General features: G+C 50.8%; 1 protein-coding gene across 1 annotated transcript in view; it reads left to right on the plus strand.

Annotated features, from left to right (window-relative positions):
* The window catches only part of VWA5B1 (von Willebrand factor A domain containing 5B1), a 47,023-nt gene extending 24,911 nt beyond the window's left edge, over positions 1-22,112 (plus strand). Inside the window, exons 12-21 of the mRNA XM_018066230.1 lie at positions 1,323-1,506; positions 2,491-2,681; positions 7,126-7,327; positions 7,759-8,073; positions 10,653-10,790; positions 15,876-16,023; positions 18,065-18,186; positions 19,014-19,083; positions 19,955-20,072; positions 21,533-22,112. Coding sequence (XP_017921719.1) covers positions 1,323-1,506; positions 2,491-2,681; positions 7,126-7,327; positions 7,759-8,073; positions 10,653-10,790; positions 15,876-16,023; positions 18,065-18,186; positions 19,014-19,083; positions 19,955-20,072; positions 21,533-22,027 — 1,983 coding nt within the window. The 3' untranslated portion in view covers positions 22,028-22,112. The remainder of the gene's footprint in view (positions 1-1,322; positions 1,507-2,490; positions 2,682-7,125; positions 7,328-7,758; positions 8,074-10,652; positions 10,791-15,875; positions 16,024-18,064; positions 18,187-19,013; positions 19,084-19,954; positions 20,073-21,532) is intronic.

Genomic DNA, 25,400 nt, shown 5'->3' on the forward strand with positions numbered 1-25,400 from the left:
ATCCAACCATCTCATCCTCTGTCATCCCCTTCTCCTCCTGCCCTCAATCTTTCCCAGCATCAGGGTCTTTTCAAATGAGTCAGCTCTTCACATTAGGTGGACAAAGTATTGGAGTTGCAGCTTCAAAATCAGTCTTACCAATGAACACCCAGAACTGATCTCCTTTAGGATGGACTGGTTGGATCTCCTTGCAGTCCAAGGGACTCTCAAGAGTCTTCTCCAGCACCACAGCTCAAAAGCATCAATTCACACATCCTGTCTAAATTGTCAGCCCCTACTCAGGTCTAACAAAGGGTTGCCATGGAAGAATGTAGGCCTTGTGTTAAATGTATTTCTAATCTTTCAAGCAAAGTTAGGATTTTATTTGAAATTTTCAGATGTTATAAAGATATGGAATCTCTTAAGAACCATGGTCAGTAATGGTAAGTGTATTCTGGAGCGTGGGTTCTTCAACTGCAGAGAAAACACACTAAACCAAACACTGGTCAAGACTTTGCACAGACTAGGCCCTTCTTGGAGGTCTGGAAGGTAGCATACTACCACCACTAGCAGGGATATCAAATCCATTCTCTTCTTCTTACGCATGAGACTAGCAATGCTTTCTCCTCCTACTAGAAGAGTTGTTGGGTAAAGAGTGTGATCATGGCTTACCCTCATGAAAGGCAATCTAGAAATAACTAATAAAATTGGACATATATAACTATTCAACCCAGCAAAACCTCCTAAGAGTCAAATACATAGAAACAAAAGTGATATAATAGATTTATGGCCAAGAATTTATTGTAGTATTTTTTTATGGTGGCAAAAAAATAAGTGGCCACAAAGCAAATGCTTCATAATAAGGGGTGGTACAGTATCATACAGTCAAATGTTTAAGAGAGTAGTTGATATGAAAGATTTCCAAAATGTTTTAAGCGTGAAATTCAAGGTACTGACAAAATGGAAGTAATATGGCCACAAAAGCCTTCATATTTTTATAGTTTATATCACGGGGAATGGAATGAGGGCAACAGATGGCTCACACTATTGTTTTTGTTTATCTATTTGAAGACAGCAATAGCATTTAGAATTACATTTTTAATTTAACAAAGAATATAATTATAAATATAAACAGCATAAGTGATATGAAAAGCCATTTCCATTCATCATCCCTTAAACAGCAGTCTGCCTAAATTCCCGGAGCAAGCAAAACCGTTGCCTATTATTCTGGTTCTTCAGAGGTGGAGCCTCCACCGTCTCCTCTCACACCCCTTGCTGCCCTTTGGACGTCCTTCTTGACACCTAGCCTCACTCTAAGTCCTCTTTCCTCTTCCTCCCTCCAGGACAAGAGAAGACGATACAGCATGCTGCACTCTCAGGAGTCCGGCAGCTCTGTCTTCTACCACTCACAGGATGAGGGGCCCAACCCAGACAGCGGGGACTGTGTCAGGAGCGTGGGGGCACCGTTCAGCCCGAGACAGGCCAAAGACACCCAGCCGTCCAGCGGGGACGCCACCCCCAATCCCGGTTAGTTGGCTGCTGTTTGTACTTCACGCCCTTCTCCAGGGAAGCCACGATTGCTACATTTTTACTGAGTACCTACTATGTGCTAAGTACTTACTAACAATCTCAGTGAATGGTTAGCAGCTGCAGAGGCGGGTTACTATTACATCAGCTTTACAAATGAGGAAACTGAGACTTGGAGAATCTTAGCAACTCAGCTAACTAAGCTTACGGAACTCGAAAGAGGTAGAGTACAGATAGTCTATACCCATCTTCCTCCAAAACTTCTTTATGGCATTAGTTTCCATTCGTAGGGTATTTCCTGATCACCTACTAAGGCTAGATCCTGAGCACAGAATGGGAAGCAAAGATGGCTCAAACGTGGCACCTGTCCCTCAGAAGCCTTCCGACTTTGAGAAAGACACGATTGTCCTTGATTCTGTTAGAAAGCAGAGTGACAAGGACCATAGGAAAGTTTAACAAACTGTAGGAATCCCAGGGAAAGGACCAGCCGGCAGAGGATATTAGCAAAGACATGAGAAGGGCACCAGTTCTTAGAAGTGGGGAGGGGAGATTCCAGGCAGCAGGCACTGCCTGAGCTAAGACGTCGAGGTGTCATACCTAGAGATCACACACAGCCGGTATGTTTGGGGCACAGATGCCTGGAAAAGAAGTAGAGAGAGTGGCTGGGCAGATAGATTAGAGCTAGGTTGGGCAAGGCTTTGGATGCCAGGTGAGGCGAGACCCCGCACATGTTTCAGTAGGTAAGTGAACGTGAAAGTCACTCAGACGTGTCCCACTCTTTGCGACCCCATTGACTATGCAGTCCATAGAGTTCTCTAGGCCAGAATACTGGAGGGGTAGCCTTTCCCTTCTCCAGGGGATCTTGCCAACCCAAAAGGTAGGCAGTGGAAACCTCAAGAAGTATCCAAGCAGGCAAGGGGTCTATAAGCCCCTCTCTCTTTCTCCAGCCTGATGGCTTGCTTTTCTGTCACCACTCCTGCCCAGGTCTAGACCTCTCCCAGCGACGGCGGGCATATAGCACCAACCAGATCACCAACCATAAGCCCACCCCAAGGACCCTCATAGCCAGCGACCCCACAACGGCTACCAGGAGATACCCACTGCGGAAAACCAGGCTGCAGGACCTCACCAACCAGACCAGCCTGGATGCTCCGTGGTGGCAGATTGATTTGCAGGTACCCTCGCAGGGAATTTTGGAGTTAGGGGTCGCCATAGATGGGAGGAGCTGTCTCCTGCTTCAGTCGGAAGGATGGAGCTTGACTGCAGTTTACACTGACATGAGTCAGTTCCTCCTGTTTCCAAATCTTTGCCTACCTGACCTCCAACTGACACCTTCCTAATAATGATACCCACCGGTCAATGACATCACATATTCCCTTCTCATGGAACTTCCCAGCTGTCAAACAGCACCGCATTTACACCCTCATTTGATTTTACAGTGCCCCTGGGACAGGAGGGAGTGTAGGAGCTAGCCACCCCCACTCTGTACAGGTGTGGAAAATGAGGGTCGCAAAGTAAAGTGACTCACCCAGGGTCACTCAGCCAGTCAGGGGATTGCAACCCAGGACCTTTTGCCTGCAAAGCCCTTGCTTTCCCCTCTTCATCCCTTTCTGCACCTTCTGAAAACCTCAAGTGTTGTGCATTCATCCAGGGCGGAGACCATCTCAGAGTCAGAGGCACAGCAGGACCAGTTATGCAGTGTCCAGCTCGACTAGGGTTTCTCAGCCCCCACACTATTGAAGCGGTAACTCTCGGTTGTGGGGCTGTCCTATGTGCTGCAGAATGCCAGGCAGCTTCCTTGGCCTCTGTCCACTGGTTGCCAGTAACACTACCATCCCCAGTCGGGACAACCAAACATGTCTGCCGACAGTGCCAACCGTCCCCAGGGCAGGGCAGCAAAATCACCAGGTTTGGGAAACACCGTGGTGACCCGAGTGGATGTTTGCTATGATCTGCATGCCTTAGCCCATATTCTTACAAATGGGCTTTGCATAGCATTGTCATTGTTGAGTCTGTGGTTCCATAAATGTAGCCTTTCATCCTCCCATTCCCCCCCAATAACCCCATCCCTCCCCATCTCCACATATACATAAGCCCTCTGCTCTCCCCAGCGATGGAAACACTGCCACCTTGTCCCTGAAGGTGCTTCTCTGTGCTTAGCCAGAAACCATTCGATGCGGTTAGAAGCACTGACTTTGGAGTCAGACAGACTCTGCTCCTTAAGCACGTTGCTTAACCTCTCTGAGCCCCAACTTTTCATCTCTGCAAAGGAGAGACTAGCTTGTCAGACGATTGGACCAAGAGTCAGCAACAGATGTTTACTGGGAGCCAACCGTAGGTGGAAGACTCTCGCAGCATCTGCTGATAAGAGATAAAGTAGCTAGTGCAGCACCTGGCACACAGTAGGTGTCCTTCATTTTTTTTAGTTTCTTTTTTTAATGCATTTATTTTTAATTGAAGGGTAATTCCTTGCAATATTGTTTCTCCCGTGCATCAACATGAATCAGCCATAAGTAAACATATGTCCCCTCCCTGCTGAACCTCTCTCCCACTTCTCAGCCCAGCCCACCCCTCCAGTTTGTCATAGAGCACTTGTTTGAGCTCCCTGACTCACACAGCAAATTCCCCCTGGCTGTCTATTTCACATGCGGTAGTGAGTACGTTTCCAGGCTGCTCTCTCCATTCGTCCCTCCCTCTCCTTCCCTGCCTGAGTCAACAAGTCTGTTCTCTACATCTGCGTTTCCATTGCTGCCCTGCAAATAAGTTAATCAGTACCATCTTTCTAGATTCCATAGATATACACCTGTTAATATGTAACATTTGTTTTTCTCTTTCTGACTTACTTCACTGTGTGTAATAGGCTCTAGGTTCATCCACCTCATTAGAACTGACTCAAATGTATTCCTTTTTTACAGCTGAGTAATATTCCATTGTGTATATGTAACACAGTTCTTTATCCATTCATCTGTCAATGGACATCTAGGTTGCTCCCTTGTCCTAGCTATCGTAAATAGTGTTGCAGTGAAGGTTGGGGTACATGTGTCTTTTTAAGTTGTGGTTTTCTCAGGGTATATGCCCCGTAGTGGGATTGTTGGGTGAAATGGTATCCTTTACGCACAGTTCTGCTTGGTGAGAGCGCTGGACAGTTTGGCTTCTCTCCTGCTCACTTCTGACCCATCTTTGTTTATTGCTCCCTATCCCCTTCTTGATTTCTTCCACAACATGATAATCCTCAGTATACTTACGCGAATGCGTGTGTATGCACACACACGCACACCCTCCCTGCAGCCTATGGATGGCTGAAGGGCGCTGAGTCTTAGACTATTGTTGCTGTGGAACCTGTGGCAGTCTCTATTTCTCAGTGTGGTGGTGACCGTGGAGCAGGAGTGAGGGGAATCCCAGTCTCTGATGGGGATGAAGGGGTTAAGGACATCCTGGGACTCAGTAGCCTTGTCTGGGTACCAGTTCCCACTGAGGCCATCCTAAGAGGGGCCAGTCTCTTTCATCTCCCACACCCTTGTATCATCCCCAGGACCTCAGGCCCAGAGGAAACAGGAAGGCCATCTATGCCCCCTGCCCCCAAGAAGCCCCCTCTACTGGGAAAGCACAGTCCTCTTTCCAGTAAATATTTGATAGAGATGAGAAAGACTCTGTGGTTAATCATTAGTCTAAAAACTAAGGGGCAGTGTTTCTCTCTGTTATACCCAAGTGTCTTTGTTCCCCTACACCCTCCTCCTTCCAGACAGGTGTACATGTTCCCAGAGGTACAACTTTTATTTTTAACTAATTTAATATTCTTCAATTACAAAAGTAATACATACTTAGGATTCTCAATAATTTTTAAAAAACCTCAAACAGTTCGGTTGAATATAAAGTCTAAGTACCCCTCTCTTGTGCCTTGTGCCCACTTGGTTTGGGGCATTTCCTTCCAGAAATACTACACACACTCAAAAACACACATATGTAACACACATATATGTTTTGAATAATCACATATACAAACTGGTCTCCAATTTACTTTTTAAATGTCTGTTTAATTCACTTCTTATATGCAGTAAAAATTACTCTGTTTTGTGAACATCTCTATGAGTTTTGATAAATACACGTAGTCATGTAACTCTCTCCACAATCAAAATATGGACCAGTTGAAATTTTTTTAAATATACAGTTTATCTTGGATGTCTTCCTGTCTGGATACAGGTGTGGAAAAATCCACCACTTTCATTTCAGTGTTGTATGACGCTCCACTGCACAGATGTACCGAAACGAATTTTGGCTTCCTAGGTGACTCAGCGGTAAAGAATCTGCCTGCAATGTAGGAGGCTCAGGTTCAGTCCCTGGGTCGGAGAGATTTCCTGGAGGAGGAGATGGCAACCCACTCCAGTATTCTTGCCTGGGAAATCTCACGGACAGAGGAGCCTGGTGGGCTACAGTCCACGGGGTCGCAAAAGAGTCCAGCGTAACTTAGCGACTAAACCACAACGACCATGATGTATACATCATCCCCTATCAACGGCCTTTTAGAAAGTTTCCAGATTCTCACTTTCTCAAACAGTCCCACAATAAATATACAATACATGCACATGGATATTTTCATCCTTGTGTGTTGCCACAGAATTAAATTCCTAAAAGTGGAATCGCTGGGTCAGAGGAGCTTGTGCATTTTCAATGCTGACAGATGGCACATGCTAAATCATTCCCCCACAGGAGTGCTTCAGCGCAGTGGCCCATCAACAGTCCATGAGAACTCCTGTCTCCTCCTTGGCAACAAGGGTGTCATCAAACATTTAAATATTTGCTAATCCATAGATGGAAAAATCATAACTTATTCCAATTTAGAGCAATGCTCCTGAGACTGAGCATGTTTTCACAGGCTTACATAATACTTTTCTCATAAAAGCATTTTGTTGAAAATGATCTTTGTCATGCATGCTGCAAATATATTTCCCAGTTGACTTCTTGCCTTTTGAAGTGTTTTGTACTAGCACTGGACGGATTACATCCACAAAACAGAAGTCCAGAAATAAAACCAAATGTTCATGACAGCTTTGTCAGGATAGAGGCAGAGAACTGATAAACTGCAGGGACTCGATGAATGAACTGTCGTCAGTAAATGGTGATGACATTTGTACTATTCAGAAAATCAAAGAAAAGGCTGTTTTCTATTTCCTTACACCAAAATAATTTTTGTGTGAATCAAAGATTTAAACAAAAACAGAATCAAAAAAATTCTAGAATTTTTTTTTTCCTATTCGGAAAGACTTTTTAGCATGACAAATGGGAAGACATAAGCGGAAAGGTTGATAATTATAACCACACACACAAAGTTTTAAACTTTATGGCCAAAAACAAAACCAAAAAAAAGTGGGTTTAGAATATTATCCATGGTACATGATTTTCCCATGGTTTTCTGTGGTTTGGACTTTATCCACGATTTGGGATTATTTGTGCCGATGTTTCTCATGGGTAGTGGAGAGCAGGTCACGTGTCCCTGGGCGCTATGGGGGCAGTCCCCAGGGAGGAGCTGTGATGTGCCAGGGAAAGAGCTGTGGCTGGGGGCAGAGGGGAGGGGCCCACCGCCAGGAGCTCAGCCTTCTCCTCTTCCTCTTGCATTCTTAGCCCTTGCTGAAGGGTGGCCCAGACCTGAGCCAGGGTCCCAAACTCCGGGGCCCAGGGGCCCGCAGGCCCTCTCTACTGCCCCAAGGCTGCCAGCCCTTCCTACCCTCCAACCAGGAGACCCAGGCCTGGAGCCCCATGAAAGAGCTGGATCTTGGGTCCAATTTGAAGCCTGCCTCAGAGAGCCGCAGCCCTGGGGACCTGGGTAAGTGTCCACAGGGTCCAAGACCTGACTGGGGACAGGGAGGAATCCTAGGCTGGAGCCCATCCTGGGGGAGGCGGGGCGGTGTCTGCTATGGCCCATCCCTGCCAGGGACCTCACCAACCCCTCCTTCCCAATCAACTTGGTCTTTGGGCTACCTGCGAGGCTCCCAGATGTCCTCCCTGCAAAGAGCTCCCCACTCTCTGGCCCCCTCAGGTACTGACTTCCTGGGAGGGGGGTCCGCTCTACTCTTGGGGACAAGCCCGTGCTACCCCTGTTCTCCTAAGGAGCGTTGTGGGTTCCCTGGGGCGGGAGGAGCGAGGCGGGACTGTCCTTGCTTAGTGTCTGCATCCGGGGAGGTATGTAATGTCCCCTGGGAGTGGACCCTCTGTCCTGCAGCTCAGATCTCTGCCCGCTGGTTCCTTCGCCCGCAGAGCCGTCCCATCACCCCTCTGCCTTCGCGACGGAGACGTCCTCCGACTGGGAGCCCCTGGCCGAGTCTGAGGAGCGGGCCAGCCCCAGCAGGCCCGTCACCCCAGGCCCCGTGCTGGGTAAGGCCGTGGTCAAGGGCCTGCGGGACAGCCAGCATTTGCAGTGGGAAGTGAGCTTCGAGCTGGGGCCTCCCGGCCCCGAGAGGGGCAGCGCGCAAGAGCCCGACCTGTGGAGCGAGACCTTCCACCACCTGGCGGCGCGCGCCATCATCCGGGATTTTGAGCAGCTGGCGGAGCGAGAGGGTGAGATTGAGCAAGGTGAGCGCCCCGGCCCCGCCCCTCCAGGAGGCCCCGCCCCCTCACCACAGCCCTGCCCCCGGCGCGGCCCTGCCCCTCACAGAGGCCCCGCCCCTTCCGCTCAGCTCCGCCCCTCATCACGGAGAGGCCCTGCCCCTTGCCTCTCTCCCGCCCATCCTCGCGGCGCCGCCCCTCCTAGAAGCCCCGCCCTTTGCCTCTACACCAGGGGCCGCCCTCTTTCCTGGCCCCACCCCTTACTTCTCTCCTCAGCCCTGCCACCGCCCAGCGCTCCACCTCCTCTCCCCATCGCTGCCTCCAGGTGCATCCCTTGACCCCCACTGTCCCCCTCTCAACACACACACACACACCGACACACACACCGACACACACACACACATGCGCGCAAGCGCGCGCGCAAGCGCGCGCACACACACACACACACACACACACACACACACACACACACGGCCGAGGGCTCCACCTCCTGCCTGATCTGCCCGGTGACCTGTTCTCTCCTCCCTCCTGCCCCCCTGCTATGGGTCCCTCAATAACTTCAGATATGCAGATGACACCACCCTTATGGCAGAAAGTGAAGAACTAAAGAGCCTCTTCATGAATGTGAAAAAGGAGAGTGAAAAAGTTGGCTTAAAACTCAACATTCAGAAAACGAAGATCATGGCATCTGGTCCCATCACTTCATGGCAAATAGATGGGGAAACAGTGGAAACAGTAGCAGACTTTATTTTCTTGGGCTCCAAAATCACTGCAGATGGTGACTGCAGCCATGAAATAAAAAGACGCTTGCTCCCTGAAAGAAAAGTTGTGACCAACCTAGACAGCATATTAAAAAGCAGAGACATTACTTTGCCAACAAAGGTCCGTCTAGTCAAAGCTATGGAGAAGGCAATGGCAACTCCCTCCAGTATTCTTGCCTGGAGAATCCCAGGGATGGAGGAGCCTGGTAGGCTGCCGTCTACGGGGTCACACAAGTCAGACATGACTGAAGCGACTTAGCAGCAGGAGCAGCAGCAGTCAAAGCTATGGTTTTTCCAGTAGTCATGTATGGATGTGAGACTTGGACCATAAAGATAACTGAGCCTGAAGAATGGATGCTTTTGAACTGTGGTGTTGGAGAAGACTCTTGAGAGTCCCTTGGACTGCAAGGAGATCCAACCAGTCCATCCTAAGGGAAATCAGTCCTGAATATTCATTGGAAGGACTGATGCTAAAGCTGAAACTCCAATCCTTTGGCCACCTGATGTGAAGAACTGACTCATTTGAAAAGACCCTGATGCTGGGAAAGATTGAAGCCAGGAGGAGAAGGGGACAACAGAGGATGAGATGGTTGAATGGCACCACCGACTCTATGGACATGAGTTTGAGCGGACTCCAGGAGTTGGTGATGGACAGGGAGGCCTGGCGTGCTGCAGTCCATGGGGTCGCAAAGAGCTGGACACGACTGAGTGACTGAACTGAACTGGACAGTAGGACTCTGGAGACACTACCATGAGGACCACCCTATTCCACCTCCCTAGCTCCTCTGGGACCACACCTCTCCTCCCACAGAACCCTCTAGGCCTAATCGGTCGCCCATCACCCTTCAAGGCCATTTATTGAGTGTGGATCAGCTGGGGGTCAGGCTGGACAGCATAGTGACCACCGTCATCCCCGTCCTTACTTATGAGTGCTTGACACAGACGAGCTGGAAGGCCGGCCGACATGAACCAAATAATTATACACACCATTAATTGAGTGCATTTGTCCTAATGCTATTAAGAAGAAACAGGAATCCAAGCAATTGTACAACAAGGATGGTGGGGAGGCTCGTTTACTCCAGGAACTGGAGCAAACTTTCAAGAAAGTGATTGCTGAGCTCTTAATGAAGCGTATTTGGAGAACAGATATGGATATACATAGAGAATATTTCTATTGTTTGTTATCATTTATGCCTTATTTATATAATAATACTACATGGTTTTTGTTTTACATTATTTGTAGTTTTGTATACATTATTTGTTTTCTTCCCATGAGCACTTTTCCTTATAGTTTACAGGACATTTGTCCATCATTCATGCCAAGAAGACTCCTCACCTATTCAGTAGGAAGAGTCTGGACTTTGGGTCAGGCCATCCTGTGTCCTGATCTCAGGTCCATTCCTAAGTTGCTGTGTGACCCTGTGTGCCCCACTCCCCCTTTCTGGTTTGTCTCTGTGAGGCGGATCTATGGTCCTCATGCAGCCAGGGGACCTGCGGAAAGATTCTCAGCACACAGCTGCAAAATGAAAATAGAAAATACTGCCAACACAGAGATTTGGGTTTTTTAAATAACACTAAAGTTATTTAAGGAAAGTAACTGTCATTTTTATTAGCTACCTTACCTCTTTTACATTAAAATAGCCGTATTTTATGAAATGATGGTGGAGGTTTTAATAATTTTGAGAGTTTATTATTTTAATGTCCTTAATGGCAAGTTGGTAACCCCTTAATTGTAAGGCCTGATTGAATTCCAAAGATGGGACCACTGACCTAGCCCTCCTTTTAGCCCCCTGTGAGGTAGGACTTTCTGAGTCCGCACAGTGACCTCGGCCCCTCCCTCTACAGGGTCCAGCCGCCGCTACCAGGTGAATGCCATGCACACCAGCAAGGCCTGCAACGTCATCAGCAAGTACACAGCCTTTGTGCCCGTGGACATAAACAAGAGCCGTTACCTGCCCACCGTGGTGGGATACCCCAACTCCGGTAAGGCAGATGCAGGGTCCTCCCAGTGGGCCAGAGGCGGGGGCCGGGGTGCAAAGGAGCCTAGACCAGTGGGAAGGGGTGGAGGGAAAGGCCTAGAAGTGAAAAAGCCCCAGGCAGAGAGGGTCTGACCGCCAAGGCGTCGGGGGCTCACGAGCCCTCAGCCTACTGCTCTGCAGAGGGCTGCGAAACTATCCTGCTCTCTTTTTTCCTACTAAATGAATTTGACTTTATTGTCCTTTTTCCATTTGGTATGTGTCACTGTATAAAATTCTAAAATATTGAAAGATGTGGATGGACCTCGAGGTGATCGTACTAAGTGAAGTAAGCCAGACAGAGAAAGGCAAATATCATACGCTATCACTTATATGTAGAATCTACAAAAAATGATACATATGAACTTATTTTCAAAACAGAAACAGACCCACAGACAGAGAAAACAAACTTATGGTTATCAAAGGGGGAAGTGGGGGAAGGATAAATTAGGAGTTGGGGATTAACAGATACACACTACTGTATATAAAATAGGTGAGCAGTACGGACCTACTGTATAGCATCGGGAAAGTGAAGTCACTCAGTCGTGTCCGACTCTTTGCGACCCCACGGGCTGTAGCCTACCAGGCTCCTCCCTCCATAGGATTCTCCTGGCAAGAGTACTGGAGTGGGGTGCCATTTCCTTCTCCAGGGGATCTTCCCGACCCAGGGATCGAACCTGGGTCTCCCACTCTGCAGGCAGACGCTTTAACCTCTGAGCAACCAGGGAAGCCCTAGGGAACTATACGCAATATTGCATAATAGCCTACATGCAGTAGGTAGAATACGTGTAGCTGAACCACTTTGCTGTGTATCCGAAACTAGCGCAACATTGTAAATCAACTACACTTCAATGGAAAATAAATAAAAATAAAATATAGAAAGACATTAAGCACATGAAAGTGACTGGAACTGACAGTCATCCCGAAATGAGTACTAATTACCCCCTTGGTGTGATCATCCTTCCAGGCTTCTGTGAGTATCCATATGTAGAGCAATCAAAAGATAGATCATTTTGCGTGAACTGAATCATACCAATATGCGCTATATCTTACAAACTCTGGGTGTGGGAAATATGTTTCCACTTTTCATTTTAATAGTAACAATTCCAGTGGTAAAGAAGCTGTTGGCTAATGCAGGAGATGCGAGAGACGTGGGTTCAATCCCCAGGTCAGGAAGATCCACCGACTCCAGTATTCTTGCCTGGAAAATTCCATGGACAGAGGAGCCTAGTGGGCTACAGTCCAGGGTCACAAAGAGTCAGACATGACTAAGTACATAGCAGGGAGCAATCATCATAACAGCCAATTAGACAGTGTTCCAAAGCACTTTATATATATTAAATCATTTAATCCTCAAACAGCTCTGCAGAGAAGATACCATTACCCTCATTTTACAGATGCGGAAGCAGAGGCAAAGGGGGTGAGTCACTTCCACAGTTACACAGCGCAAAGGGCAGTCAGGCTTTAATTCAGTGACCCGGCTTCAGAGTCTGCGCCCTCGGCTATCCCGCTCCACTGCCTCTTCAGGTTTATCTCAACCTATTTAACCAGCCTCAGGTTTGATCCCTGGGTCAGGAAGATCCCCTGGAGAAGGGAATGGCAACCCACTCCAGTATTCTGGCCTGGAGAATTCCCTGGACAGAGGAGCCTGGCGGGCTACCATCCATGGGGTCACAATGAGTCAGACACGACTGAGCGACTAACGCTATTATTTTTAAACCTTCTGTTTGTTCCCCCTTTTGATTATTGTAAATTATGCTGCAAAGGACCTCTTTGTACATGGTCTGGTTATCTCCTTGGGGTTAACTGACATTCAGAACTAAGATTGCATATCAAAGGATTGGCCCTTTAAAAAAATAAACAAAATCTTTTGGCCACTCTGCATGGGCCTGTGGGATCTTAGTTCCCCAACCAGGGATCAAACCCATGCCCCCTACAGTGGAAGCATGGATTCTTAACCACTGAACCACCAGGGAAGTCCTGACCCACCTTAAATTACTGTAACATAAGCTATCAAGCTAGCCCTGCCTTCAGAGATTATCCTGTGTTATCCACTCTCACCAACACTGAAAATTGTTTATCTTTCTAAACCTACAATCTGAGAGGGGAAAAAAGTATCTTTGGGGAATTTCTTTAGCTTCTTTGTTGAAAACTTTTCATAGGTTTATAAACTCTATGTACTTTTTCTTTCCTAAATTTCATTTTCTGTCCTTTGCAGCAGCTTTTTCTTTTAAAGCAGACCTCTTGACAGAATTGTATTTAGAAATAAAATACGCCTTTTCTAATTCCTCTTGCCCCTCTTCCCTGCTTTCTAAAAATCTATGGCACCAAAACATTCCATATTCCATTCCCTCCCTCCCTCTCTCTCTGCCTCACTTCCTCTGATTTCAGATTCTGACCAGCCACCCAAGCTGTCGCTCCACTGGCCTCACCCACTGGGCATTGTCACCCTGAATGATGTTCACCCCCTCCCACTCATCTCTGGCCGTTTTTTAGCCTCTATAGCTAAAAAAAAAACAGTCTGAGAGTTTTAGGGACCAGGCCTGTGTCTTAGTGGCTCAGATGGTAAAGCGTCTGTCTGCAATGCAGGAGACCTGGGTTTGATCCCTGGGTTGGGAAGGTCCACTGCAGAAGAAAATGGCAGCCCACTCCAGTATTCTTGCCTGGAAAATCCCATGGACGGCAGAGCCTGATAGGCTACCGTCCCTGGGGTCACAAAGAGTCAGACATGACTGAGTGACTTCACTTTCACTTTCCTGTGTCTTAACCCAAGTCTCACAGCCCCCTGAGGTCTGGATCAGCACTTCCCAAAGTGTGTTCCAGGAGACTGGAACCCCAGTTTCATGTCTTGTTAATGGCCATTCAGCACAAAAAAACAGGAAATACCAGATTGGGGGAAAATATTTCCCAACCACTGGATTAAATCTCAAAAGTTTTCTTTACTGCAGGACTTCTCAGAGCCTTTAGGGTGCTAGTCAGTATACATCAAGAGGCCCAGAGAATGGACTACAGGATGAGTTCAGTTCAGTCACTCAGTCGTGTCCAACTCTTTCCCATGGACTGCAGCACGCCAGGCCTCCCTGTCCATCACCAACTCCCAGAGCTTGCTCAAACTCATGTCCATTGAGTCGGTGATGCCATCCAACCATCCCATCCTCTCGCGTCCCCTTCTCCTCCTGCCTTCTATCTTTCCCAGCATCAGGGTCTTTTCTAAGGAATCAGTTCTTCACATCAGGTGGCCAAGGATTGGAGCTTCAGCTTCAGCATCACTCCTTCCAATGAATATTCAGGACTGATTTGCTTTAGGATGAACTGATTGGATCTCCTTGCAGTCCAAGGGACTCTCAAGAGTCTTCTCTAACACCACACTTTAAAAGCATCAATTCTTTGGCATCCAGCTTTCTTTACAATCCAACTCTCACATCCATACATGACTACTGGAAAAACCATAACTTTGACTAGATGGACCTTTGTTGGCAAAGTAACGTCTCTGATTTTTAATATGCTGTCTAGGTTGGTCATAGCTTTTCTTCCAAGGAGTAAGCGTCCTTTAATTTCATGGCTGCAATCCCCATCTGCAGTGATTTTGGAGCCCAAGAAAATTAAGTCTCTCACTGTTTCCATTGTTTCCCCTTCTATTTGTCATGAGGTGGTGGGACTGGATATTATGATCTTTATTTTTTGAATGCTGAGTTTTAAGCCAGCTTTTTCACTCCTCTTTCACTTTCATCAAAAGGCTCTTTCATTCCCTTTCGCTTTCTGCCATAAGGGTGGTGTCATCTGCATATCTGAGGTTTTGATATTTCCCTCCTCAGTCTTGATTCCAGCTTGCGCTTCATCCAGCCTGGCATTTTGCATGATGTACTCTGCATAGAAGTTAAATAAGCAGAGTAATAATATGCAGCCTTGTCATACTCCTTTCCCAATTTGAAACCAGTCCATTGTTTCATGTCCAATACTCTGTTGCTTCTTGACCTGTATACAGATTTCTCAGGAGGCAGGTCAGGTGGTCTGGTATTCCCATCTCATTAAGAATTTTCCACAGCTTGTTGTGATCCATGCAGTCAAAGGCTTTGGCATAGTCAATAAGGCTTCCCTAGTGGCTCTGACGGTGAAGAGTCTGCCTCCAATATGGGAGACCTGAGTTTGATCCCTGGGTTGGGAAGATCCCCTGGAGAAGGGAATGGCAACCCACTCTGGTACTCTTGCCTGGAAAATCCTATGGACAGAGGAGTGTGGCGGGCCACAGTCCATGGGGTTGCAAAGAGTCAGACACGACTGAGCAACTAACAGTATGAAATGTCTTCAAAATGTATTCTTCAGTAGAACTCTTCACTTTTAGGAACAACTTACAAATTCGTGTTCTCCAAGGATGGAGTTCCCCAAAACTCACTGTTGGGTGTTGCAGCTTCATCCCTGATGGTGATGCTCTGGGGAGGGGGAAACTGGGACCTCAGTTTCTGAGGCGGCAAACTGGGAGAGAGGGAAACCAGGTGCTTCTGAGAAAACCAACCTTTTCTAACTAACACTGTTGCTTTCTGAACATTATCTCAGCAATAGTACTTACCTGGCAAGGTGAATATTATTAGCCCCATTTTCCAGGTAAAGACACTGAGGCTCAGAGTGGTCAGCACTCCATCCAGCTAGTAAGAGAATTGGGGCTGGGGTTCAAACCGAGGTCATTCTGGCTCCAAAGCTCATGGTCTTGCCTTCTGCAATGCCTTCCTCCTTTTAGATAATTGACAGGCTGAAGCTAGAACCATTCTTGCGAGCCTTGAATGTGTCAGTCGCTCAGTCATGTCTGACTTTTTGCGACCCTCCATGGACTGTAGCCCGCCAGGCTCCTCTGTCCATGGGATTTTCCAGGCAAGAATACTGGAAAGGGTTGCCATTTCCTCCTCCAGGGGATCTTCCCAACCCTGGGACCAAGCCCGGGTCTCCTACATTGCAGGCAGATTCTTTACCATCTGGTCCACCAGGGAGACGCTGGGGACAAGGCAAAAGCCTAGCACAGTTGTACCCACCTGACCACCTTCTCCTCGTCCTCGCGAAGGTGCTGCGTTGCGGATGGTCAGCTCTCGGGTCCTGACTCGACAGTGGAAGGGCACTTCTGGATTCAGGCGATCCCAGACCACGCTTGGCGAAGACTCAGCTGCAGGGGACAGCAAGTATCAGAATCTAAGTAAGAACTGCCTCGATGTGTTCTGAAGTCTGGGCCTCCGGGTCCCTGCAGCCTCGTGTCTGAAGCCGTGACGGACTCTCTCTGAGTCTCCACTCCGGGCCTTACGGGGCCAGAGCTAGGCCAGGCTTCCTGAATTCTCTGAGGCCTGAGACGGGCAGAGGGGCTTAGCATGGCCCAGGTATGCCGCCAGAACCAGAGAGCAGACTGGCCTCCCTGCCCACGTGCCCACACCACAGCCCAGCTCTCCCCTTTCAAGGCCCAGCGCCCCCAGTGGCTGTTCCCTGCTTCCAACCTGTGAGTCCTCCCAGGCACTGAAAGCCAGGAAACCTAAAAGTCAAGGGAAAGGGCAGCTCCATCTGTTCGGGTCCCACCGTCCGCTTACTCTAGGATTCCCCAGAGCTTCCTTTCGACCGTCACCAAATTTCATTATGCCCGAAGCTTGGGTCCCTGAAGATCCATGGTTTGGTGGTTTGGCGGCCTTGCACGCAGTCACAGGACAGCCTGTGTCCTGGAGGCCTGCATGTCTTTTTGTCCCGCTACAGACAGCCTGACCGCCGCACCCATCCCGACCCCTTCCTCCGTGCCCTCACGTGTACCCTGAGCATCTTCTGCCTTCCTCTGCACGTGGGAGGGGCAGCAGAGGTCCCACCTGGCCGCCAGCCCCAACACCCAGACAATAGCCCTGTTGTACCTGAGGGATTAGGAAGTGCTCACGGACATTGATGGGTTCAAAAAGGAATAGTGTGAGGGGGTGAAAATCCGAGGCTTTCCTCAGGGATTGAGGAGTTTTGCCCACTCCTTGGTCCCTCAGAGCCTCCAAGGGCAACCTGCTCTGCCCCCGAGTCAGGCTGGGCTCCCAGAGTCTAGAAGAAACTTCTGGTCTACCCTTTCCATCCTGTGTAGCTCAGCTCTCGGTGGCCCATAACTTCCATCAAAATCACAGGTCCCTCCGTTTCTAATTGTCTCCTAATTCATACCCGGTGTGCGCGATTGCGAAACTCCTAGTCTCCCCACACCCTTCCTTCCCTTTCCCTCCCCAAGGAGAGAATGCCTAACACTCGTGGAGGGCTTTCTAGGTGCTCAGCACTACTTTCATCACCCATGACTCTTCACCCCATCTGAGAGAGCTTCTTTCATTTTCCACATTAAGGGCTGAGGAACGTGAGGCTCAGAGTGGGTAAGTGACTTACACAGGGGCTCGCAGCAGAGGCTCAGTAGGGCCAAGATGCGGACAGGCCCTGTCTGGCTCCAGAGTCCATGAGGCCGATTTACCACCATATTCTTTGCCTGCTGGTTGCGTCAGTCATCCAGCCACTGATTCACTTTTGTGCTCACCTTGCCCCACCCCGCACAGGCACCCAGCAGTCGACAGAGCTTCTTGCCCTCAAAGAGCTGCTAACAGTCTCAGAGGGGAGACAGGCTCAGCAGAACATATCTGTGTGTGAAGTTTTTCCCATAATTTGGATCATTCCTGAATAGTACATTGCCCATCACTCTCCAGCTGTTAAATAATAATCATAAGAATCATCACCCCAGTACACATTTTGAATAAACAATATGTGTAATTATTATCCCCATTTTACAGATGGGGAAGCTGAGGCTCAGAGCCCTCTGACAAGTCAGTGCCACATTCTGGTGCCTCCTGGAGAACTGACGTGAACCAACCTCTCCCCCAACCACCTCCAACCACCACATTCAGGCCTCTAACCTGTTCCCACTAAGCTGCTGAGCCCATAGCTCGGAGCTTTGCAGATTACATACCACAGGCCAGGCACTGAGCACTATCTGTGTATTATCTCATCTAATCCTTACAACAACACCAGGCAGTACTATTAGCCCCAGTTTGCAATCGAAGCCTACAAAGGAAGTAAGTTTCCCTGGGGTCACACAGCTATCCACTGGGACGGCTGGGATTTGAACCCAGACATGTCCAACTCTTGTGGTGGAGCCGTGGCGGTGTCTCTGGGAGGTGAAGACCCATCCAAGCAGGGACAGGAACCTGGACATTGCTCTCCCAGTGCCCCACTATCGTACCAGCATCCTCCTGGGGTGTCTGGCAGGTGTGAAGGGGAGGGCCGGGTAGCTCAGGCCTCACTGGCTCCCTCTGTTGTAGACGTGGAGGAAAGTGCCCTGACGCCCTTCAGTGAGAACATGGCCCGCGAGAAGTACCCTACTCCTGAAGGTGAGCACGCAGTCAGCCAGCGCTCCTGTTTTTCATTTTGATATTTATTTACTTATTTGGCTGTGCCAGGTCTTAGTTGCAGTACCTGGAATCTTCAACCATCGAGGCATGTGAACGCTTAGTTGCGGCCCATGGGATCTAGTTCCCCGACCAAGGATGGAAACCGGGCCCCTCGCATTGGGAGTGCAGAGTCTTAGCCACTGGACCACCAGCGAAGGCCCTGCCAGCTCTCCCTTGAGTTAAAATAGTCATTGATCTTTGGGCCGAGAGAGTGTCTTAACCCAACAAAGTCCTTGGTGGTTCTTTTAGTCTCCGAACAGCTCCATGCATGCTAGATAGTATTAAAGCTTTAGAGGAAGGGGACTGAGACTCAGAGCAGGTGAAATGACTTGCCCAAGGTCACACAGCAAGTTGGTGACAGAGCTGGGCCAGGAATCGGGCGTCCCAATTCCCAGCTGAAGGACCAGTCTCCCATCTCCCTTTGCCCAGAATCTTCTAGCAGTGTGCCCACAGAAGAAAGGCAGTGTCCCTGCTTGGGGCTGAGGGGGGGGGGTGGCCTGCAGCTGTCACTGTCCCCACAGGAAAACTTGCAGAAAATGCAAGGGCTGCCAGCCAACGGGGCTTGGAGGGCTGCTTCTCTGCCCAAGAACCCACATCTTTCACCCCTCCCCACACCCACTGGGTAGAAACAGCCTCATCATTAGCTTGGATCCCTGGGCATACAGGCAAGCCCCCTGCCCCTCTCTGGGACTGTTTCCCCAGCAGGGCGGTGAGCACTGGGACAAGGTCATCTCTCAGCTCCTAACTTGCATTCTGTGGCTCTCCAGGTCCCCTGCGAGGTTTGGCCACCAACACCCTTTCTTCCTTGAAGGCCTCAGACACTCTGTTTGGATCCAGGTACGTGGGGATTTCCACTGGGGGATCCCTCTACTGCCATCCATTTTCAGGGGACTGCCCCTGGTTTAGGGGGCCAGAGGTAGGCCCAGCCTGACAGCTGCACAAACGTGAACACTTTGAAGGGTGGCAGGAAGGACCCTTGCCCAGAGACAGCACCATCTCCAGGTGTCACACTGCTGAAATCTCCCTCCCGCCTCAGGTCCCCTTCCCACACCTCCACAGTCTCTTTGCAAATGCAGGTCCCCCGAGGAGGGCTGGCACGTGACTGTCTGACCACTGGGCTGACCAAGAACATGCTGTCAAAAGAGGGTCCCGGGATGGAATGGAGAGTCGAGAGAGAGGTGTTTGTGCACGGGCTGAAGCCCACCAGGCTCCCCTGTCCATGAGGATTCTCCAGGCAGGAACACTGGAGGGGGTTGCCATTTCCTCCAGTAAAGAATCTTCGACCCAGGGATCGAACCCACGTTTTACGATCCTGCATTGGCAGGCGGGTTCTCTACCACTTGTGCTACCTGGGAAGCCCTCGAGTGGGAGGGGACAGATGGATACCTGTGACTAATTCATGTTGACGTGTGGCAGAAACCAGCACAGCTTTGTAGAGCAATTATCCTCCAATTAAAAACTTCTTTTTAAATAAAGAGGGTCCTAAAAAGAGTACCACCTCACCCCTCACTGCTGCTCGAGTGAGTGCCTTGGGGAGACACACTCCCTGAGCCTCAGTTTCCCCCGCTGTCAAAGGAGGAGATCATCTGTCAGACCCCTTCTGGCTGGGACTTTCAGAGGCTGTTGAGGGGCCTCTGGGAAAGGGGTGGAGGACCAGGGACACCCCCGGGATGGCGGCGGTCACTCCTCCTCGGTTCTGCCCACACAGGCTGAGTCTCAACAAGTCTAGGCTGTTGACACGAGCGGCCAAGGGCTTCCTGGGCAAACCGCTGAGCAAGACTCCAGACTCAGCCCAGGGGAACCAGAGCTCTGACTACATCCTGCTGGTGAGTGCCCTAGACCCCAGACCTCAGCCCCACACGCAGCAGAGGGGCCACCCACCCCTCTACCTCTGCAAAGGGAGGAAGATCTAGACCTTCCTGCCCATGTTGCAGCAGAGCGGAGGGTGTGCCCGGGTCCCCCGCCGGGGGTCAAGGAGGGTTGCTAAAAACCAGTGTTAGCACCACAGCCACTCTCTGCAATCTGCTATCTTGGCTTTAAAAATTCCCGGGGATCTTGCGTCCTACTCCACCATCTGTGTGTGTCTGTTTTTCAATACGTTTAAAAAAAAAAAAAAAAAAAGCCTTGAAAAAGAACACCCTGGGGACATGTACCGTGTTTAGCAAGTGGCTCTGCAGACGCCAGCCTGCGGGGCAGGGTGAGGAGCCCCAGCCAGGAGTGAGTGTCTCTGAACTGAGGAGCAAGGGGGCCTGGTCTTGCCACATCTGGGGCTCAGCAAAGTTGGGGAAAGAAGGTGCTGGAAGGATGGACAGGGCGGGAGTTTCCCTGCCCTGTCCCAGCCCCTGCACACCCAAGTGCTTACGGTCACTTGGAGTCTCCAAACATCCCAGACAACAGAGCGGGAGGCGTGTAGTCATGAGGATCTGTTGAGTCAAGCACCACGCTAGACCCTGGGAGATAACCTTGAAGCAGGTGAGTGTTGTCCCTGAGCTCCAGCCTCTCAGTGTCTAGTGGGGACACCTCAAAGGAACCAGGCGGCTCTGATTGCTGGCTGCTGTGATAGGAGACACTGGGTTTGGTGGGGGAGAATGAGGGAAGGAGGAGACACCAACTCCAGGCTTGAGGATGGGGAGACAGGAGGCATGACTTCTGGAAGGATGCAAATGGTTAAGCCAAGACCTGAAGGGCGAGGGGCTGTGGCTGACAGTTTACAGAGGAGACAGGACGCCTCAGGGCTGGAGAACAGCAGGGAGGGAAAAGAGTCAAGCACAAACCAGAGCTCTGGGATTATAGCTTGGATTTATCCCAGAAGAAAACTGAAACTACTGAGTGGATGGCCTCCAAAGAGTGATGTGCCCTATGCCTTGCAGAGACCCCTCAGGACACGGAAAGGATGGGGTGAGGGTGGGGGGACAGGGAAGGTAAGGAGAGTTAGGGATAATGTGAAGTGGTAGATGGCGGAGGGAGGAAGCAGGTGGTGAGCTGCCTGGACCACAGTGGATGGTCCCAGGGGCTGAGGTGTGTTCAGCTGCCCAGGACAAGAGGCAGGTTTGGAGTGAAGAAGTTGAGCTGCACTTGGAGGAACCATCAGTGTGAGCACCAGTGGGATAAGGTGTGGCGATGCTCAGCTGGTCTGGGGGTCCTGCAAATCCCACGGGTGGGCAGGGCGAGCTGGCTAGGGGGAGGCGAACGGGTGCACTCTGTGCGCCCAGGCTCGGCCGTGGCCTGGGGCTCCATGGGCTGAAAAGTGTGAGGCCCACTGAGGGGCTTCCCCCTACACACACAGGTGTCTCTGCAGCTGGCTTCCGGGGCCTTCCTGCTCAACCAAGCCTTCTGCGAGGCCATCCGCGTCCCCATGGAGAAGCTCAAGTGGACCTCGCCCTTCACCTGCCACCGGGTGTCACTCACCGCCCGCCAGCCCCCGAGTCCCCAGCCGTGCGCCAGCCCCGCGCCCCTGCACCCCTCCCGCGAAGGCCTCTCCCAGGAGCCCCTGGCTGAGGGCAGGCCGGGCCAGGAGCCCAGGGCCGTGGTGGAGCACATGGGGAAGCTGTGGGCCACCGTGGTGGCGCTGGCGTGGCTGGAGCACAGCTCCGCCTCCTACTTCGTTGAGTGGGAGCTAGTGGCCGCCAAGGCCAGCTCGTGGCTGGAACAGCAGGAGGTGCCCGAGGGCCGCACGCAGGGCACACTCAAGGCTGCCGCCCGCCAGCTGTTCGTACTCCTGCGGCACTGGGACGAGAACCTGGAATTCAATATGCTCTGCTATAACCCGAATTATGTGTAGGGGGCGATGGGGAGGCTGGGGAGGCGCGGGAGAGTGAGGGGAACCCCGTGGGCCTGGTAAGCGGCACTCTTGAAAACTATAGCCAATATACTGTTGCTAGAAAGAGTCCTAGACTGGCAATCGGGAGGCCTGAATTCAACACCAACTTTGCTAACACCTACCTGTGTGACTTTAGGCCAGCCCTTTAGGTCTGCCTCCTTTCTGGGCCTCAGTGTCCCCACCCATAAAAGAAATGGGCGAGGTGAGGGAGTTGGACTAGGTCTCAAGACTGTCCAGATTCCTTTCTGCCTGGACTTCTGAGGAGCCACAGAATTGACTGCCACTGGGGGTTGGAGAAAGAGTATATACAGTTTAAATCTCAGTTCTCTCTGGAGGAGGAGCACATGGGCAGACCGCCCCCCACCCCCGACCCAGATAAAGGGTGGCTGAACAGACCCCAACCCTGAAAGTAACCAGACCTGCAAGCTCGCATGTAGGCAGGGGGAGACCACCTCCACCAGTTGCATTCTGGGACAGGCCCTTGACTCCACAGTGACAGTCCAGGACCCTAAATCCCACCAACAAACTACCTGGAGAACCATCCTCCCCAGCACTTTACGACAGTCACGTGGGGAACTTTTATTTTGGCTTGGAAGCCCTTCCTATATTTCAGTGCTGGTTTGCAGATTGTGATTTCCTATTCAAACAGAGGACAAGGGGAGTTTCCCTGCAAGGTGAGGTTTAGCATAAAGCCACGTTCTGTGCAAAACCAGTCCCAAAAGAAGAGCCGTGGTCACAGAAGTCACCACTATATATAGTGGAGAAACCAGAGGACTCCTTAAGTAATTGATACACACTTTCCGGAATTACGTAATGCAAGCTCTATCCACTTGTCTTGAGGGGCTAGAGAGGCTCCTGGTGTCAGCTGCACTCTGGGATAGTGGAGGCCTTCTCTTGCCATAGCACGCAGTGAGAGAGAGAGGGGCCTTCTTTGCAACAGAGCCCATGCTTGGCTGCAGTGCATTTGGGGATGGTGGCTTCAGCTGGGGGCTGTGATTTAGTCATGAAGTGAAAGACTCTTGAAGCTTTAAGGCAGAGAGCCCCTGGGGACCTCCCTCTCTCAGGCCCGCCGTGTGGGGGACAGGTGTGTCCCAGCCTAGGATTCCCTCAGGGCCGGTGCCCAGTCACCTCTGCCCTGCAGACTCCCTTGGGGGTGGGTCAGGACCTCACCTGGGAAGCCCACCAGCTTGGGATCCCAGGCTGAGTCCACACCCTTGCCCACCCTCCTCTCCAAGGTCTTAATCTCTCCTCACCAAGTGGTCCCTTCTGGCCCAGGTCCCTGGCATGAAGCCTTGCCCCTGCCAGATGTCCCCTTCAGGGGGACCCCATGGATCAAACACCTTCTTGAAGCCCCAAGAAGACTCTGCCTAGTCTTCAAGGGGTGAGAGAGAGGGCGGGGTCAGCAGGACGCCCATCGCACATGGAGAAAAGGCAATCCCCTCAGGACGTGGCTCCCCACCCCGCCTGCCCCCATCCCATTGCAGAGCCCGCCCTGTCCTCCTGTGGAGCTGCCACACCTCCCTCGAGGCTCTCACCTGCCCCTCGAGGCTCTCCCCTAGTAACCTGGTGATGCTTGTCCCAGGGCGGGGAAGGGGCTGGAGGTTTCATATCAGGTCCCATCTGCTGCTTGGCTGGCCATTGTGCTTCAGACCCACCAGCGGGGGAGGAAGCCAGCCAGGCAGTCACCCACCCGAAGAGGGATGAGGGCTGGGAGCTAGCTCTGGACCTCGTCCCCAGTGCAGCCAGCAGCCCCAGCTTTAGGGGAAGGAGGACGGGATGTGCCATCCCCTGCGAATGGAACTACTGTCAGGCTGAGAGCTGAAACGCCTGGCACTAGTTTGGGCAAGTGGCTTCCCCTCTCGGGGTGCCCCGGAGCCAGGAAGCGGGGGCTTTCTCCTGCTCCGACAGCCCCAGGTTCTCCACCTCTGAGATGGTGACCGTGGCGGGCTTGTCAGTGCGAGCCTGAACAAGTCCCACATGCTTTCTGGGCCTCTTTCCCCCTCTATCATGACCAGCTTGGGACTGGGCTGTCCAACTTCCTGTGTTCACCCGCTTCTGGGTCTCTAAGCTCAGTGCGGACAATGACCTGGGCTCAGGTGGTCCAGTGCCTGCCCAGTATAAAACCAGTGCTGTAAGACCCCTAGAAGGAGGAACTGAGAAGCCCAGCAGGATGGTGGGCACACCACCCCCTTCTCCAGGGAGCCACCACAGACCCTGCCCCAGTAGCAGCTGCTGGAGCCCTGGACAGCTCTGATCCACGAGCAACTCGCCGACCTCTGCACTTCCTGGTTCCCCTACCCAGAACCCAAAGGTGTAGAGGAACAGATCCTCCTTGACTTCAGATAACCCAAGGGCTTTGGGGGACATCTGGATAAGAGACTTTGTTTAAAGAACTCCAGTGGTATTGACAGGACACAGGTCTCAGAAATCTGCCCCCAGGATTGCCAAGCAAAGGACCAAAGGGACTAGTTCTAAGGAAGAGGAGAGAACCTTAGGTAAATAGTACAAAAGGTCTTGTGTAGACGAACCATTGCCCCTGTAATCAGGATTGATGTGGATTAATCTGGATTCTTTGTTAACCTGGCTCCTGCTTTCTAGGTCATGCAGAAGGTCGTTTATGTCCTGCCTGGCTCAAGAATCAGGAGGATACAAATGCTTAATGGCACCACTCAAAAGAATGCAGAGCTGAAAGCTGGGGAATTTAAGTGCCGTTCTAAACTCTGCCGGTAGCGTGCTGTGTGACTTCTGGCAAGGCGCCCACCTCCTCTGGGCCCCATTTCATCTTTTGCAGGAGGAGGAGGTGATGCTAGCTCAGCATTCCAGCACTATTTCTTGGTGGACAGGTGAGTTAGCCATTCATGAGAAACTGTCCAGCAGGCAAATATGTTAGGGAAACACTAAGAAAACAGATTTCTTGAAGTCAGGACAACTCAGTCCCATGAATATATAAATATGCATTGTCAGTCTCCAGGAGGTGATTCGGGTCTCTCTCCCCCGGTTATTCAGTTGGGAACATGCTGCTAGATCTCCCTTCAGGTTCTTCAGGCACTGACATTCAAAAAGCCTTTCAGTTCAGTTCAGTCGCTCAGTCTTGTCTGACTCTTTGTGACCCCATGGACTGCAGCACGCCAGGCCTCCCTGTCCACCGCCAACTCCCAGAGCTTGCTCAAACTCATGTCCATCAAGTCGGTGATGCCATCCAACCATCTCATCCTCTGTCGTCCCATTCTCCCGCCTCCGATTTTTCCCAGCATCAGGGTCTTTTCAAATGAGTCAGTTCTTCGCATCAGGTGGCCAAAGTATTGGAGTTTCAGCTTCAGCATCAGTCCTTCCA

Source organism: Capra hircus, chromosome 2 (assembly GCF_001704415.2).
Source record: "Capra hircus breed San Clemente chromosome 2, ASM170441v1, whole genome shotgun sequence".
Taxonomy (NCBI): Eukaryota; Metazoa; Chordata; class Mammalia; order Artiodactyla; family Bovidae; genus Capra; species Capra hircus.